Consider the following 15774-nt stretch of genomic DNA (forward strand, 5'->3'; position numbering starts at 1 on the left):
ACCCAAAGAATGGACTAAAAGACACGAAGAACAGCGAAAGTGAGACTTTCAATAACAGTCTTGCAAGATCAGGGGACGGGTGTAGGCAGGCACATCTAGGGTAGTCACAACAGGTAATTTATCTCCTTGCTTGCAAGTCCCTCCTCCAAGATACTCATTGGTCCAGTACTATGAGGTTACAGTCTTCCCAGATGTCGTCTAAGTTTCATTATCCCCCTTATAAGGTTAAACCCCGGTCCCCTTCCCTGCTTAAGTTTTGATTTCCAATAATGAAACATTCTTCCCTTTCATGGCCTGACCCCTCTACATTCTGTGTACCTATTGTGACCTTCTAGATGCATGAGCCATGTGGTTTGTTACATTTGCAGGCTGGCTGCCAGTACTTAGATTTATCATGCCTTGAAAATGGGCTATTTAAAATATTTTCCCACACTTGGCAGCTGTGGTTGTGTATGGATGTTGCTTGCCCTCTCTGAACTGCAGATACATTAAGAGACAGGAATGATCATTCCTCTCTACTCTTTTTGGGGGGAAGAAGGAATAAGTAATGAGGTAATCCTTAGGAAGCGGGTCAATATTAGCTCCACATGAAAACAGTAGTCTTGGCCAGGCGCGGTGACTCACGCCTGTAATCCCAGCACTTTGGGAGGCCGAGGTGGGTAGATCACTTGAGGTTGGGAGTTCAAGACCAGCCTGACCAACATGGTGAAACCCCATCTCTACTAAAACTACAAAAATTAGCTGGGCGTGGTGGTGCACGCCTGTAATCTCAGCTACTCTGGAGGCTGAGGCAGGAGAATTGCTTAAACCCGGGAGGCGGAGGTTGCAGTGAGCCGAAATTGTGCCATTGCACTCCAGCCTGGGTGACAGAGGGAGACTCCATCTCAGAAAAAAAAAAAAAAGAAAAAGAAAGAAAAGAAAGTAGTAGTCTTGATGGTTAGCATCCAGGGAAGTGTGCAAACCATTCTCGTCTCAGCCTCCTGAGCAGTTGGCACTACAGGCGAACACCACCATGCCTGGCTAATTTTTGTATTTTTAGTTGAGACAGGGTTTCGCCATGTTGGCCAGGCTGGTCTCAAACTTCAGGCCTCAAGTGATCTACCCTCCTTGGCCTCCCAAAGTGCTGAGATTACAGATGTGAGCCACTGTGCCCAGCCGGAATTCCTTTTTTTTCCTTTTGGAGACGGAGTTTCTTGTTGCCCAGGCTGGAGTGCAGTGGCACTATCTCGGCTCACTGCAACCTCCACCTCCCAGGTTCAAGCAATTCTCCTGCCTCAGCCTCCTGAGTAGCTGGGATCACAGGCATGTGCCACCACACCTGACTAATTTTGTATTTTTAGTAGAGATGGGGTTTCTCCATGTTGTTCAGGCTGGTCTCAAAACTCCTGACCTCAGGTGATCCGCCTGCCTCGGCCTCCCAAAGTGCTGGGATTACAGGCATTAGCCACCGAGCCCAGCCTCTTTTTCCCTTCATTTTATTCTAATCAACCACTGAGGTTCAAAGAGGGTCTCTAGTCACTAACCCAGCCCCGCCCCAGCCCACTCAGCCCCTGTCCCTGGTGTGAGCCACCACGCCGCCCAGCTGGAATTCTTCAGAGTAGAAAAAAGGGAAGGCTTTAGGTGTGCTAATTGGAGTCTGTGGGTCTGAGGAAGCCGAAGGCAGGCTAACTACAAGTAGGGCCTACTCTGTGATTGGTTAGGGACACATACTTGATTTCATCCATTTGTTCTTAAATTGGAAAGGGAGACAAACATTAGAGAAGCTGTTAGTCAAGTCCTTGACAGGGGTTGTTTGGGACTTTCTCAAGGTCACTTCCTTGGGAAGGAGTCCTTCAGAAATTCACACTGAGATCTCTGGACTCTGCAGCCAGTGCTTCTTCCAAAAATTCCATCCAAGTAGAAGCTGTGGGGTCAGGGGGTTCTAAGAAGCCCCATTTCTCTTTCTCTTGTACCTTAAGACCTGCCTGGATCAGGTAAATGATAAGGCATCAACTCACTAGGTGCTGGGGATAGTGCTCGGCCCTGCTTACCACCTGCCTACCACACCTTTTGCCAGGATCCCAGAGAGTACTGTGACCACTCCTATTCCACAAACATAAAACTGAGGTACCAAGAGGCTGCAAAACCAGCAAAGTCCTGATGCTGGGCAGTGGCAGAGGAGGGATTAAACCCAGGCAGTAGAGGGAGCAGAGGGCCTGGGGCAGCCAGGCACCGGAAGTGCTGCAAGCACCAAGACCCAGGGTGGTAACTTGCAGGGGGAGGCCAGAGCATGAAGGCAGAGGGAGGTTTTGGGTGCAGCCTCCAAGTAGGGAATGGACAGTTTCAGTGTTGAGGCAGAGTGGCAAAGACAAGAGACCCACAGCACCCAGGAAACCCCTCAGCTATAAATACAGTCCCTCAGCACTTTTCACTCCCCTTCCCAAGGATACTATCATCACCCTCTCCTCACCTTGGAAAGAAATCAGGGCTCCAACTAGAGCTGCCTTGCTGGAAGCTCGCACTGTCCTGTCCCGATGTATCATCCAGCAGCCCCAAGGGAGCTCCCCTCATTATCCTCTGTCATAAAGATATAAGTTTGCTTTTCCTCTAGGTAAAGCCAGTAAGGTAATAGAGCATCACCTGTTAGGATGAACTATGTGTGACAAATGGTGCTGTCAAATTCGTATTTGAGGACTTGTTGTTGTTTATCTTGAAAACGTGTGTAATGGGCTACATCTGCTAGGCCATATGAAGGAGTGAGGCTTTTTTCTTACCTTGCACTTTCTTAGTGGATTGTCTGTGATGTGCATCACATTCTGGTTTAATGCTTAATAAAAGCGTTTTCTGTCTCTACCTTCGTGGAGAGGATTTCTGGGTTGGGAGAAGGTTTTGTATTTATTTCACTGTTGCCATCACACACCTGTCTGCTAGGACAAAATCTCAATCACCGATTTCATCAACATCTAGTGTACAAGTTAAACAGTGTTAGAGATTCAATAAGCCACATCTAGAATACAGCAAATTCTAATTAAAAAATGACTCAGCAACTTCAAGAAATAAGAAAACAAAGGTAAATGGAACCTGTAGGTTACAGACTTATGAGATATAACTACTGAAAGCTATTAAATATACATTTGGATCCTGAATAAAAATGATCTTCCTTAAGAAACGCATTGTTTTAGACAACTGAGAAAACAGAAGCGATAAAATATTTACATTTTAAAATATATTTGTGTGATTTTTTGGGGGGTTATAAAAGAGCCTTTACATTTTAAAATTGCATTCTGAAGAGGCTATGCATTAAATAATATGATGTCCAGGATTATAAGTAAAATAACCCACTAGTACACATGAGGACCGATGAAACATAAATGACTATGAAATGATAAATGGTGAAGGAAAAAAAAATAGTGAAGGAAGACTGGAGAAAGGTTCATCTGGCTTCATAACAGTCTTTTCCATCTTTTTTTGTAATTGAACACAGCTGTAACAGGAGACAAAATATGTCATTGTACCAGTAATTTTACACAATGAAAATTAATTTTATATGTTGAGAATGAACTAAAAAGACAGAAGGAAACTGGGTTCCAGGGTGTAAGCATGTATGAAAATATCAAAATATGCATTTTAAATATAAGCACTTTAAGTTCCATTATACCTCAAACTACTTTAAAAAACTACTCAAAATATCCATAACAAATGAATGAATGAATAAACAAATACTGGTATATCCATAGAACATCATACTTCTCAGCAATACAAAAAAAAGAAACTACTCATAGAGGTATAATGATGAATCTCAAAATAAATACATGACTATACTCAGGGATTAAAAAAGAGTAAATACATTATGGTTTCAATCATATAAAATTCTAGCAAATGAAAACTAATGTACTATAATGGAAAGTAAATCAATAGTTGCCTATAGGCAGATAATTATTAAAGGACAATGAGGTAACTTGTGGAATGACACGTTCATTGTCATGATTGTGAAGAAACAACTTCTTCCTAATCATTTCACTACATTTTATTTTCTACATTCTTGAGGTTATTCGTGGCCACTGTATCAGTACGGTAGAAACAGAATATATTAGGATGCTATCAGCAACTCTTCGCAATTCTGCATTCAGTAACATGTTGGCAGTTTCAAAATTGGCATGGTGGGAGCAATTAACAGGTTAATATGAATATCAAAGCTGATCAAATTATATAGTTTAAATATGTACCATTTATTCTTATTAAAATTATTATCAGGTTAGTGCAAAAGTAATTGCCATTTTTGCATGTTGGATTTTGCCATTTTATATTGGAAAACATTCTTAAATAAATGTGGTTATACATCATTTTAATAGGCATTTCTCGCTTTGTTTTTTTGCTGACTTACTACTTGCTGTTTATGTTTATTTTAGACTATGGAAATGTTAGACAAAACTCAAATTTCAGCGATTTTTTTGAGATAGAGTCTTGCTCTGTTGCCCAGGCTGGAGTGCAGTGACATGATCTTGGCTCACTGCAACCTCCACCTCCCGGGGTTCAAACAATTCTTGTGCCTCAGGCTCCCCAGTAGCTGGGATTACAGGTGCATGCCACTATGCCCAGCTAATTTTTGTATTTTTAGTAGAGACGGGGTTTCACCATGTTGGCCAGGCTGGTCTCGAACTCCTGACCTGTGATCCACCCACCTCGGCCTCCCAAAGTGCTGGGATTACAGGTGTAAGCCACCGCATCTGGCCTCTTTTTTTTGAGACGGAGTCTTGTTTTGTCTGTCATCCAGGCTGGAGTGCAGTGGCGTGATCTTGGCTCACTGTGACTTCTGCCTCCCGGGTTCAAGTGATTCTCCTGCCTCAGCCTCCCAAGTAGCTGGGACTACAGGCACATGCCACCACGCCCGGCTAATTTCTGTATTTTTAGTAGAGATGAGGTTTCAATATGTTGGTCAGGCTGGTCTCTAACTCCTGACCTTGTGATCCACCTACTTCAGCCTCCCAAAGTGCTGGGATTACAGGCGTGAGCCACCGCGCCCGGCTGAGATTTTCTTACTTGAGTTCACAATGGGTCGTAAAGCAGCAGAGACAACTCACAATATAAACACATTTGGCCCAGGAACTGCTAACGAATGTACAGTGCAGTGGTGGTTCAAGAAGTTTTGCAAAGGAGACAAGAGCCTTGAAGAGAAGGAGTGTAGTGGCCAACCACTGGAAGTTGACAATGACCAATTGAGAGCAATATCAGAAGCTGATCCTCTTACAACTACATGAGAAGTTGCCTAAGAACTCAATGTCAACCATTCCACGGTTCAGCATTTGAAGGAAATTGGAATGGTGAAAAAGCTTGGCTGGGCGCAGTGGCTCACGCCTGTAAATCCCAGCACTTTGGGAGGCCAAGGTGGGTGGATCACATGAAGTCAGGAGTTCGAGACCAGCCTGGCCAACATGGTGAAACCCCATGTCTACTAAAAATGCAAAACTCAGACGGGCGTGGTGGCGGGTGCCTGTAATCCCAGCTACTTGGGAGGCTGAGGCAGAAGAATCGCTTGAACCTGGGAGGCGGAGGTTGCAATTAGCGAGATAGTGCCATTGCCCTCCAGACTGGGCGACAGAGCAAGACTCTGACTCAAAAAAAAATAAAAATAAAAATAAATCATGGTTCAAAACCACAGTTACTTTTGCACCAACCTAACAAAATATGGTTCAAAATAAAAGTCTGAATTTCCTATTGTTTTTGGAAAATCAGGTTTGACAACCCTATGTTGATTCCACCATCTCTCTCCTCATGTCCTGGGAGAGGATTTTGCCTCAGTGATCGCAAATACAAGTGAACAGTGAAGGCCATTTCCACCTGACTCAACAGAAATGTTGGCTGGATCACAAAGGCTGTATCAATGACCTAGACCTCCCTTCTCTATCCTTGTTTTCCTGCCTGCATAGCAATGACCTTGAGGTGAAAATCCCAGAGGCTACAGGATTCCATAAAATTTCTGACAATGACCTCAGCTACACAAGATACACAATTCTGTAGGTCCTGAGGATTTCTGTACCTGCTCATCCTTAAGAGCCATAATAACGAACATCATGGAAACCTCTGTAAAAGGGGCACATTCTATTTATTGCAGTGTTATTGCAGTTTTCCACTCTCTATCAATCCAGTACTTCTATAACAATTATAATTCCTACTATAATCTTACCACCTGTGGTGCTACCCTGTGGAATTCAGGATATCAAGGCATACAGGATCTGGGGAACAGATTTCCCCCACTGGCACTGAACACGATGCAGTATTCCTTGTGAACAAGAGAACAATTTCATGTTGCTTTCAGAAGCACCAAAGGATGTCAAGTAACTGCTGCCTCCTCAGGCTGACCTCTATGGCATCCAGGATATAAATTAGGACAATACCCTGTAGTTTTTTCTCAGAGGCCTTGAATAGCAATGAAAACTAGGCTCAAACTAGAGAGAGAGCTATATTCTGCCATCCTACTGTCCCTGTCCCTGTCCCTGTTGAGCTACACAATGTTTGGGATCTCCAAAAAAAGTTATTCACCCCTTCATGTTAGCAGAACCCAACTGTTTTCAAACCAACCCATACATATAGAACCCCCAAGATTAATAAGGCCTTTGTTATTATACAAACCAAGGCAATAAGAGGCAGGTGGTTCCCACAGTTGGTGATTTGAAGGCTGGCAAACTCTATCAAGAGTCATGTGAGACCAACAATATCCTGAAATATGTAGTCCCTCTTTTCAGGTCACCAGCAGAGTCCTCTGGGCCAAACTGGGTCAGGTCCATGGCCTAACTCATCAGAAAGGAAAAAAAAAAAAAGGAATACATGCTTAGGCTATTTACAAATTCCTCCCATGAACAGAACACCAAGGTTCACTTACCTGAATACACTGGGATGGGTGAGTGGTGCACACTGGTGGTCACCTGCCAGGCAGTAGAGGTAAAATGGCTTCCACTATAGTATCAGCAGAGACATAAATCTGACATGGGCCCTGGGCAGGGCAAAAGGTGCAATGCAGTTCACACATACCTGGAATTTATGCAGATGTTCAGATATAGGATGTTCAATTCAGGCTGATGCCACCCTCATAAGGGATCTCCTTCAGAGCTGTTATATCAACTGGACATCCCTACATATCAAAAGTGTCTTTCCCTTGTGAACTGTGTGGCACTCAATGAGATATGGCCTTCAGCTGAAGCTTTCTGACATTCACTGTGTACTCAAGGACTTTCTCCAGGGTGCTAACAGATTTTCCACATTTGCCACTCATAAGGCTTTTATCGACTATGAATTCTCTGATGTTTAATAAGGCTGGAGTTATGGCTAAAGGATTTCCCACATTCCGTGCACTCATAAGGCTTCTCCCCAGTGTGAACCCTCCTGTGCTTAATGAGGCCGGAATTTTGAGTAAAGGATTTCCCACATTCACTGCACTCATAGGGTCTTGATCCAGTGTGAACTCTCTGATGTTTTCGGAGACTGGAGCTGTAGGGAAAGAACTTCCCACATTCACTGCACTCATAAGGCCTCTCCCCAGTGTGAACTCCCCGATGTTGAAGGAGTGCAGACCTTTGGCTAAAGGATTTCCCACATTCGCTGCACTTATAAGGCCTTTCTCCAGTGTGAACCCTATGGTGTTCAATGAGGCTAGAGTTTTGGCTAAATGACTTCCCACATTCGCTGCACTCATAAGGCCTGGATCCACTGTGAACTTTCTGGTGTTTTATGAGACTGGAATGATATGTAAAAAACTTCCCACATTCACTGCACTCATAAGGCCTCTCCCCAGTGTGAACTCCCCGATGTTGAAGGAGTGCAGACCTTTGGCTAAAGGATTTCCCACATTCACTGCACTCATATGGCCTTTCCCCAGTGTGAACTCTCCGATGTTTAATGAGGTTAGACTTGTTGCTAAATAATTTTCCACATTCATCACATTCATGAGGTCGTACTGCAGTGTGAACTCTCCGGTGCTGAATGAGACTAGAGCTTTGCCTAAAGGACTTCCCACACTCTCGACATTCATAAGGCTTTTCTCCAGTGTGAACTCTCCAATGGTCATTGAGACTGTAGCTTTTGCTAAAGGATTTCCCACATTCACTGCATATGTAACATCTTTCTGTAGTGAGGGTTCTCTGCTGCTGAACAAGTGTGTGTTTACCGCCGAATGCTTTTGTGTGTTCTCCACAGTTGTAATGAGTTTTTCCTCTGTGACTGACGGCCCCACCGTCGCTTTTGCTATTTGATTGCTCCCCAGTGTGAGCAGCCTGTTGATGGAGAAATCCCAACTTGGCCAGGAAGTCCTTCCCAACTTCTCTGCAGGTGGAAGGCTCCCCTGACACATGGAATGTGCAGGTCTTCACAAACAAGGCTCTGCCCACATTGCTTCTGAAATGTTTTTCTCCAAGGTGCTGCTTCTGGTGATGAACATCTGCAATGAAATACAATTATTTCCCACATTCCCCACCTCTATATAATTTCTGCCTATGATGTGTCCCCTAGGGCCCAGCCAAGAGCAAAATGTCTCTCAAGACCAGGCTACACGTCTCACAGGGGTGGGCCTTCTAGGGAGAAAGATCTGCCTTAGAAGTCCTGAGTTGGGTCACTCCTTCTAAAGAAATGCTCTTGTCAGAAGGTGCCTCCTCATCCACCACTCTATGCCAAAAACCTAAAAGCAAGAAATGCTAGTGAAGTGCACATTAACTATGGTGGGAGGGGGCAGCCCTTATACAAGTGTGTGTATGACAAACCCAGGAACAAGTCCATGGGATCGTTTGCATGACAGTAGAGTTGGGTTCAGTTGCAGATGAGGCTGTTTAGCAATTCTAGGATAAAGATTACAAGAATGGGCTGGGTGCGGTGGCTCACGTCTGTAATCCCAGCACTTTGGGAGGCCAAGGTGGGTGGATCACAAAGTCAGGAGTTTGAGACCAGCCTGGCCAATATGGTGAAACCCCGTCTCTACTAAAAATACAAAAATTAGCTGGACATGGTGGTGGGTGCCTGTAGTCCCAGGACTCAGGAGGCTGAGGCAGGAGAATCACTTGAACCCGGGAGGCGGAGGTTGCAGCGAGCCAAGATTGCACCACTGCACTCCAGCCTGGGTGACAGAAGGAGACGCCGTCTCAAAAAAAAAAAAAAAAAAAAAGATTACAGGAATGTGGGAGATCTCAAGAGGTAAAGGCCACAACCATGAGGTATCACAAAGAGAGAGGCAGGGTCTAAAACTAAATCCTCTGCAAACAACTTTAGCAGAAGCTTATCTGCTGGTGACACATGAGTGCTATGTAGAATAGTATATGCAAGCCCATGGAAATACGACTGCAATGCAGCAGCTGGCCTTCAAGGACTGTTTAAGAGTATATGCAAGGACAGGCGCAGTAGCTCACACCTGTAATCCCAGCACTTTGGGAGGCCAAGGTGGGTGGATCACAAGGTCAGGAGTTCAAGACCAGCCTGGTCAAGATGGTGAAACCCCATCTCTAAAAAAATACAAAAATTAGCCAGGTGCAGTGGCATGCGCCTGTAATCGCAGCTACTCAGGAGGCTGAGGCAGGAGAATTACTTGAACCTGGGAGGCAGAGGTTGCAGTAAGCCGAGATCATGCCACTGCACTCCAGCCTGGGTGACAGAGTGAGACTCCGTCTCAAAAAGAGTATGTGCATACCTCATGACACACTATATAGAGGCTAACGTTAGAAAGAACTGCAGGTGTAGCAGTGAGAAAAACAGATAAGATACGGAGTCCAGAGATGTGAGGATTAGCCCCAGGCTGGATGTTAAGAGCAGAAGTGACAAGTAGTAGAGCTGACTTGTCAGCAAAATGTCAAGAATGGTGAAGGGAAACCGGAAGTGAGCTGTGACCACTGGCATTGGCACCGAAATGCTCGCCAAACAGAACAGGTTGCTGCTCTGATACAGCATCTGGATAGTGTAAGTACTAAGGGAAGAAAGAACAGAAGAGCAGCCTGCACTGTCCCACAAAAAACTCAGCACATGACAGCCCACAGGAAAAACACACACACACACAAATACTACAAAGAAAATTTCAGAGGAATACTTTGTAAGAAGAGTCCATGGTCTACATAAGTAGTGACCATGTCAGTGACAATAACTCCTGGCATAGGCAGGCATAATGAAATGCCAGCTCAGGATGGAAGTAGTAGCTGGGGCACACAGGATCCTCAAATCTGGAAAAAGTCACCCAGACATGGAGGGGACAATCAAGGTGGGATCCACTAGGGTGACTGCAAGACTGCAGACTCTGAATCCTTCCCTGTGAGGCTGTGAGGAAACAGGTACTGGGGCTCCTCAAGGAGAGGAGAAGACAGTATGCACACCTTAGTCTTACCAATGACAGAACTATGCAGGGAACTGAGAAAGAAGCAGAGCCCATAGTCTTGTCATGAGAAGGACAGACCTGCCTATAGAGAAAAGAGGAAGGGCACAGACTAGCTCAGGGCACAGGAAAGGGTAAAAGAACCTTACCTAGAGAGGTTAAAAGAGCCAAGTTCTCCAGCATCACATCACGGTACAGGCATCTTTGAGCCTCATCAAGGAGACCCCATTCCTCCCAGGAGAAGTGTACGGCCACATCTTCAAAGGTCACAGTGCCCTGCCACAATGGGAACAGATGAAACCACCAACAGCCCCTAGCCCAAGGACCCACAATGCATACCCCCACATCTTTACCCCATGCCCATTCTCTTCCCAAGCTCCCCAACTGAGAGGAGAAACCAGCACATGGATAAACAGGCATCTAAGCTGGGGGCCTGGCATGGAAGGATCCATACTATCCCATCATGAAATCCCCCTGAAATGTCCAAGGTCATCTAAGTCTCAATACCAGGGCCCTGCAGCTGTCACTTACTCCCTTTCCAGATGCACGTCATTCTTCAGAATACACATCCCTCCTATCTCCAGACACCACAGCCCCAAGCCCAGGGCTGCCACCTCACTGCCCACACCATAGGCATCTCCCTGCTCTTACCTCCCATGTCACTGTTTTAATCTCTTCCTCTTTACCCCATTAGCGAAGGCAGGATTGCCACACTAGGGTTATGGATATGGACAAACACACAATACCTGACACTAGAAAGACGATACAGAAGTTGGGTATGGTGGCTCATGCCTGTAATCCCAGCACTTTGGGAGGCCAAGACGGGTGGATCACGAGGTCAGGAGTTCAAGACCAGCCTGACCAATATGGCGAAACCCCATCTCTACTAAAAATACAAAAATTAGCCGGGCGTGGTGAAGCACACCTGTAATCCCAGCTACTCAGGAGGCTGAGGCAGGAGAATTGCTTGAACCCAGGAGGCGGAGGTTGCAGTGAGCCGAGATTGCGAAACTGCACTCCAGTCTGGGCGACAGAGCGAGACTCCGTCTCAAAAAAAAAAAAAAAAAAGAAAGATGATATAGCAGTTTATTAATCATATGTACATAGAACCTGGGAGATGAGGACAACATGTACCACACAGGGTCACATGGGGGTCTAGTCCAGAAAAAAAGTGAATAACCAAAAACTGTGGGATGCAAGTACTTTGAGAACAAAAGGATCAACTGCCCCCTGGTTCCCACAATGGGCTTGTTTGGAAAACTCCATGACCTGGTAGGGAGCTGAAATCTGCTACAAAGTGATAGGCAGAAATTGTGCCTGGTCTCCTTGATTAAAAGGGTTGTCTGTTTGGGAGAAGAGTAGGGAGGGAAACTTGTACTCAGGCCATGTGATGCCACCCTGATTTCACCAGATGTCATACTGGGCCTTAATTTTAGACTTTACACCATAACTTAGCACACAGCATCCAGAGTATGCTCAACAAATTCAAACGGATCTAATACTACCCTAGATCTCCCAGGGCATCCACTAGTGGTAGCAGCCCCAAATCCTATGAGGGCTCCCTGGCTGGCTCCATTCTTTGCCTCAGATTTAGGCCACACAGAACCACATGTGCATCTCAGATACCCATGGCCCTATTCCACTTCCGTGCTGCACTTGCTAGCCCCTCAGCAGTAACAAACTTCCTCTGTCCACTTAACACTCAAAGACTAGCTCCACTGATCACCTACCCCAGGCCAAGTGACTGTCACAGATGACCACATTGGCACCTGGCCTTATCCTCCAGGTTGAATAAACACCCTAGGCCCCATCAAAGTCATCAAAAAATCCTGGTGATTCCACAGAGTGCTGAATAAGCACAAAGGAAAAAAAGGACAGCCATTTGCCTCAAATACACCTATGCCTCTGCATCCACCTTACATCCACTCTTTCCTTGAAAGTGTATGCCACCTGCCCAGCTATCCTCTCCAAACACCCTACCTCCATAGCCACTAACCTCCCTTACCTCTGTTTAGAAAGCCCAAGAACATCACCCACTTATCCAACCAAAAGGCTTGGTCCTTAGCCCCCATTCTGCCCTTCCTGGCCAAATAACCTGTACCACCATGCCTAAAGATTAACCCTTGTAGCCGGATGCGGTGGCTTACGCCTGTAATCCCAGAACTCTGGGTGGCTGAGGCGGGTGGATCACCTGAGGTTGGGAGTTCAAGACTAGCCTGACCAACATGGAGAAACCCTGTCTCTACTAAATAAATACAAAATTAGCCGGGCGTGGTGGCGCATGCCTGTAATCCCAGCTACTCGGGAGGCTGAGGCAGGAGAATTGCTTGAAGCCGGGAGGCGGAGGTTGTGGTGAGCCAAGCTCGCGCCATTGCACTCTGGCCTGGGCAACAAGAGCGACACTCCATCTCAAAAAAAAAAAAAAAATAGATCAACTCTTCTAAATGTAATCCACAGCTCACTCACCTTAGTCCACACGATGACCACCACATTTTGGATGTCTCCATTCTGAAGCAGTCCCCAGATTTCCAGACCTGGGTGTTCAGCCACCTACTTAATGCCTACTTAATGTCTCTGAAACATCTCAAACTCTTACATGACCAAATAAAGCTCCTGTTGTCTCCAGTGAATATTACTGTTAATACCAACTTCTCCATCTCAGTTGAAGAACCATGGGGTCATCGCTGAATCCTGTTTCACTCCCTCGCTGTCTACATCAGAAAATTTAGTTGCTCCCTTTAAAAATTTGCATCCAGAATGCAACACATCTCCTAATCAATGACTCTGGTCCATTACCCTGGACTGGCTGTAGCTTCCACTCAGATATTCTTTCCTCTTCCCTCAACCCCACAGTCTGCTCTCCACGCTAACAGGATGGACCCTGTTAGGACTTTGGTAAGATCACCTCCCTCTTCCAACCCAAATCTCTCATTACCTCCAGAATAGGTACCCAACTTCTCAGGCAGCCACTGCAGTCCTGACTCCTTCCCCCTGCTCTTTGTTCCCAGCTGAAAGGAAACAGATCTATGGTTTCCTCAAAAATCTCAGCTTAGTTTTACTAAGCACTTGCGCCTCCTGATACCAGTGCCAGAGATAACCTTTCACAAGTTTCCACTGGCTGACAAAAATGGGAACACCTCAGTATAACCCCTGGCATGGACTTAAGAGCCCTGGGCTTGGAATTTCTCCAGGGCACCAGACCCAGGATTGGGGTAACAGCACTTAAGAATACTAGGAAACCACAATCCCAAGAACATGGGGGTAGGGGCTACTGAGGGACCAAACACTCTCCACTTCCCTATGTGAGTTCCATACGCCCTTCTACAACTGGGAGAACCAGGGAAAGAGGAATGCATCCCTGGTGAGGCTAGATGAGCTCAAGCCTCCCTGTAGCCCTGCCTGGCCCTGAACTCAGGCTGGCTGTTTTACTTTCTGGTCTCAGTGCTGTCACCTCTTGCCAACTGTAGGGCAATGAAAAAAAGATGTAGCTTCCCACTATCTCAATGTCCTCATCACCCCATCGCTGCTCTTCCTGTGAACAGTCTTTGGAAAAGTTTTTAAACCCTAACATAGGGCGGGCGCGGTGGCTCACGCCTGTAATCCCAGCACTTTGGGAGGCCGAGGCAGGAGGATCACTTGTCAGGAGTTCCAGACCAGTCTGGCCAAAATGGTGAAATCCTGTCTCTACTAAAAATACAAAAAATTAGCCGGACGTTGTAATCCCAGCTGCAGGCTTGTAATCCCAGCTGCTGGGGAGGCTGAGGCAGGAGAATCGCTTGAACCCGGGAGTCGGAGGTTGCAGTGACCCGAGATCGCGTCATTGCACTCCAGCCTGGGCGATAAGAGCGAAACTCCGTCTCAAAGAAAAAAAACTAACATAAATGGCGTCCCTCCTTTGTTGAGAACTCTCCGTGGCTTCTAGCGTCCTCACAATGACGGTACAACCCTAGGAGTAACTCCGCCTCATATTCTTCGTTCCCTGCAGAAAACAGCTTTCCGAATTCTCCTGGCTCAGTCGCGCCTCAACCTTTGCACGCGCCGGTTCCTCCGCCTGTCACGCTCTCCCACACCTCGTCACACGTAGTGTCAGAAAAAGGTCCCCACCCACGAGCGCCTCAGTGTCCCCGACCCTGGGCTGCGGGGACTCGAGCAGGCGCCCCTCACTGATGGCTTTAGAACGTGGGTGGGGGAAGGTGTGTGAGGACGGGAAGACGCAGCACTCACCTGAGCTGGCGTCCTCAAAGTGGCCGCTGCCATCAGACTCTGCGGGTAGAGCTGGGTCGGGAGCGACGGGCGACATTGGTAGGGACCCGGGGACAGCGGTCCCTATCCCAGGCCTGACGTGGGTCCCCCAGGGCGGCGTCGCCAAGGCTTAGACGCTTTCGTGCAGCAGGGACGACGACTCCCCTCACGCCTTCGTGGCCCCAACTCGGCGCTCTGCTATCTCTGATCCGGTGAACACACCTCAGAGAAGCTAAAATGGCCGCCACGAAGAGGCCCCCCAAAAGTCCCGTCCTTTTTTTTTGTGACTCTCAAGGAAAGTCGGCTTTCTGAGCTCTTACTGGCTTAGTAGCGTGGCGTTCAACGCAGAGCATTCTAGGTAATGTAGTTTTCATAGATCCCGAGGTGGGTGCCGGGGACCCTTTGCACCAACCTCTTGGTGTAAAAGCGAAGCTCCAGGGCGCTGGGCGATGAGAAATGGCTTATCCAAGTCCTAGGGCAGTGGAGGGGCTTCGCCCTTTCTTAAATGGGTCGTAATCAGACAGCATATTAGAGGTGCCATCTGCAACTGATCACCCAAGTGTTTGGGGAATATTATTTCAAACTTCATAAAGTTCAGCAGGCTCCCAGAGGCTAAAATTATTATCAGATGCTCCCTAAGGCTGCCAATCCAAATATGTACATCATTCCATAGAGCCATTCAGACACGAAATATATCCACTAGTAGGGAAGCTAATAAACATTACCATATAAGTTTATTCCTTTTTTTTTTTTTTTAAGACAAAGTTTCCCTCTGTGCCCCAGGCTGGAGTGCAGCGGCGCCATCTGGGATCACTGCAACCTCCGCCTCCCGGGTTAATCGATTCTCGTGCCTCAACCTTCCAAGTAGCTGGGACTATAGGCGCGCGCCACCACGCCAGGCTAATTTTTTGTATTTTCAGTAGAGACAGGGTTTCACTATGGTGGTCCCAAATTCCTGGCCCCAGGTGATCTGCCCGCCTCGGCCTCTCAAAGTGCTGGGATTACAGGCGTAAGCCACCGTACCCAGCCTCTATCATATTACATTTCAAATGTATGCACTCCGAAGCATTGAATTCAGTCTGTGCACTTTTGGTCAGGGACAGGTGAAAAACTACTTCAGATAGTGGCATGATAGTGCTTCTAGAAGATAGAAGAGAAATGTTAGATCACCTCGAAACAGTAGTACAAAGGTAGAATTCTGTCTGATTCCAACA

The 15774-nt window shown here is 46.6% G+C and overlaps 1 protein-coding gene across 5 annotated transcripts; it reads right to left on the reverse strand.

Moving 5' to 3' along the window:
• Nucleotides 1-3190: 3190 nt before the first annotated feature.
• Nucleotides 3191-15193, reverse strand: ZNF154 (zinc finger protein 154). Of its 5 annotated transcripts, none has more exons than XM_063701713.1 (5): nucleotides 14543-15193; nucleotides 10468-10594; nucleotides 6860-8410; nucleotides 6610-6767; nucleotides 3191-3463 (listed from the first exon to the last, which is right to left on the reverse strand). In XM_063701713.1, exons 1-3 carry the CDS (start codon nucleotides 14573-14575, stop codon nucleotides 7257-7259), a joined length of 1314 nt encoding a protein of 437 aa, XP_063557783.1. In that variant the 5' UTR covers nucleotides 14576-15193; the 3' UTR covers nucleotides 3191-3463; nucleotides 6610-6767; nucleotides 6860-7256. The 5 variants fall into 5 exon arrangements, with proteins under 5 accessions (XP_063557783.1, XP_063557782.1, XP_063557780.1 ...); XM_063701712.1 differs by having other exon boundaries at nucleotides 4662-6767; nucleotides 14543-14844; XM_063701710.1 differs by adding an exon at nucleotides 4662-4818 and having other exon boundaries at nucleotides 5519-8410; nucleotides 14543-14844.
• Nucleotides 15194-15774: the final 581 nt, after the last annotated feature.

This window comes from Gorilla gorilla, chromosome 20 (assembly GCF_029281585.2).
Source record: "Gorilla gorilla gorilla isolate KB3781 chromosome 20, NHGRI_mGorGor1-v2.1_pri, whole genome shotgun sequence".
Classification (NCBI taxonomy): Eukaryota; Metazoa; Chordata; class Mammalia; order Primates; family Hominidae; genus Gorilla; species Gorilla gorilla.

What these genes read in the sequence shown, in the direction of transcription:
- ZNF154 (XM_063701713.1), bottom strand. Translation starts at nt 14,575, where the DNA reads ATGGCAGCGGCCACTTTGAGGACGCCAGCTCAG. An exon ending in CTTTGAGGACGCCAGCTCAG is followed by an intron (nt 10,595 to 14,542) that starts GTGAGTGCTGCG and finishes CCATTGTGGCAG; the next exon opens with GGCACTGTGACCTTTGAAGA. An exon ending in GGCTCTTTTAACCTCTCTAG is followed by an intron (nt 8,411 to 10,467) that starts GTAAGGTTCTTT and finishes ATTTCATTGCAG; the next exon opens with ATGTTCATCACCAGAAGCAG.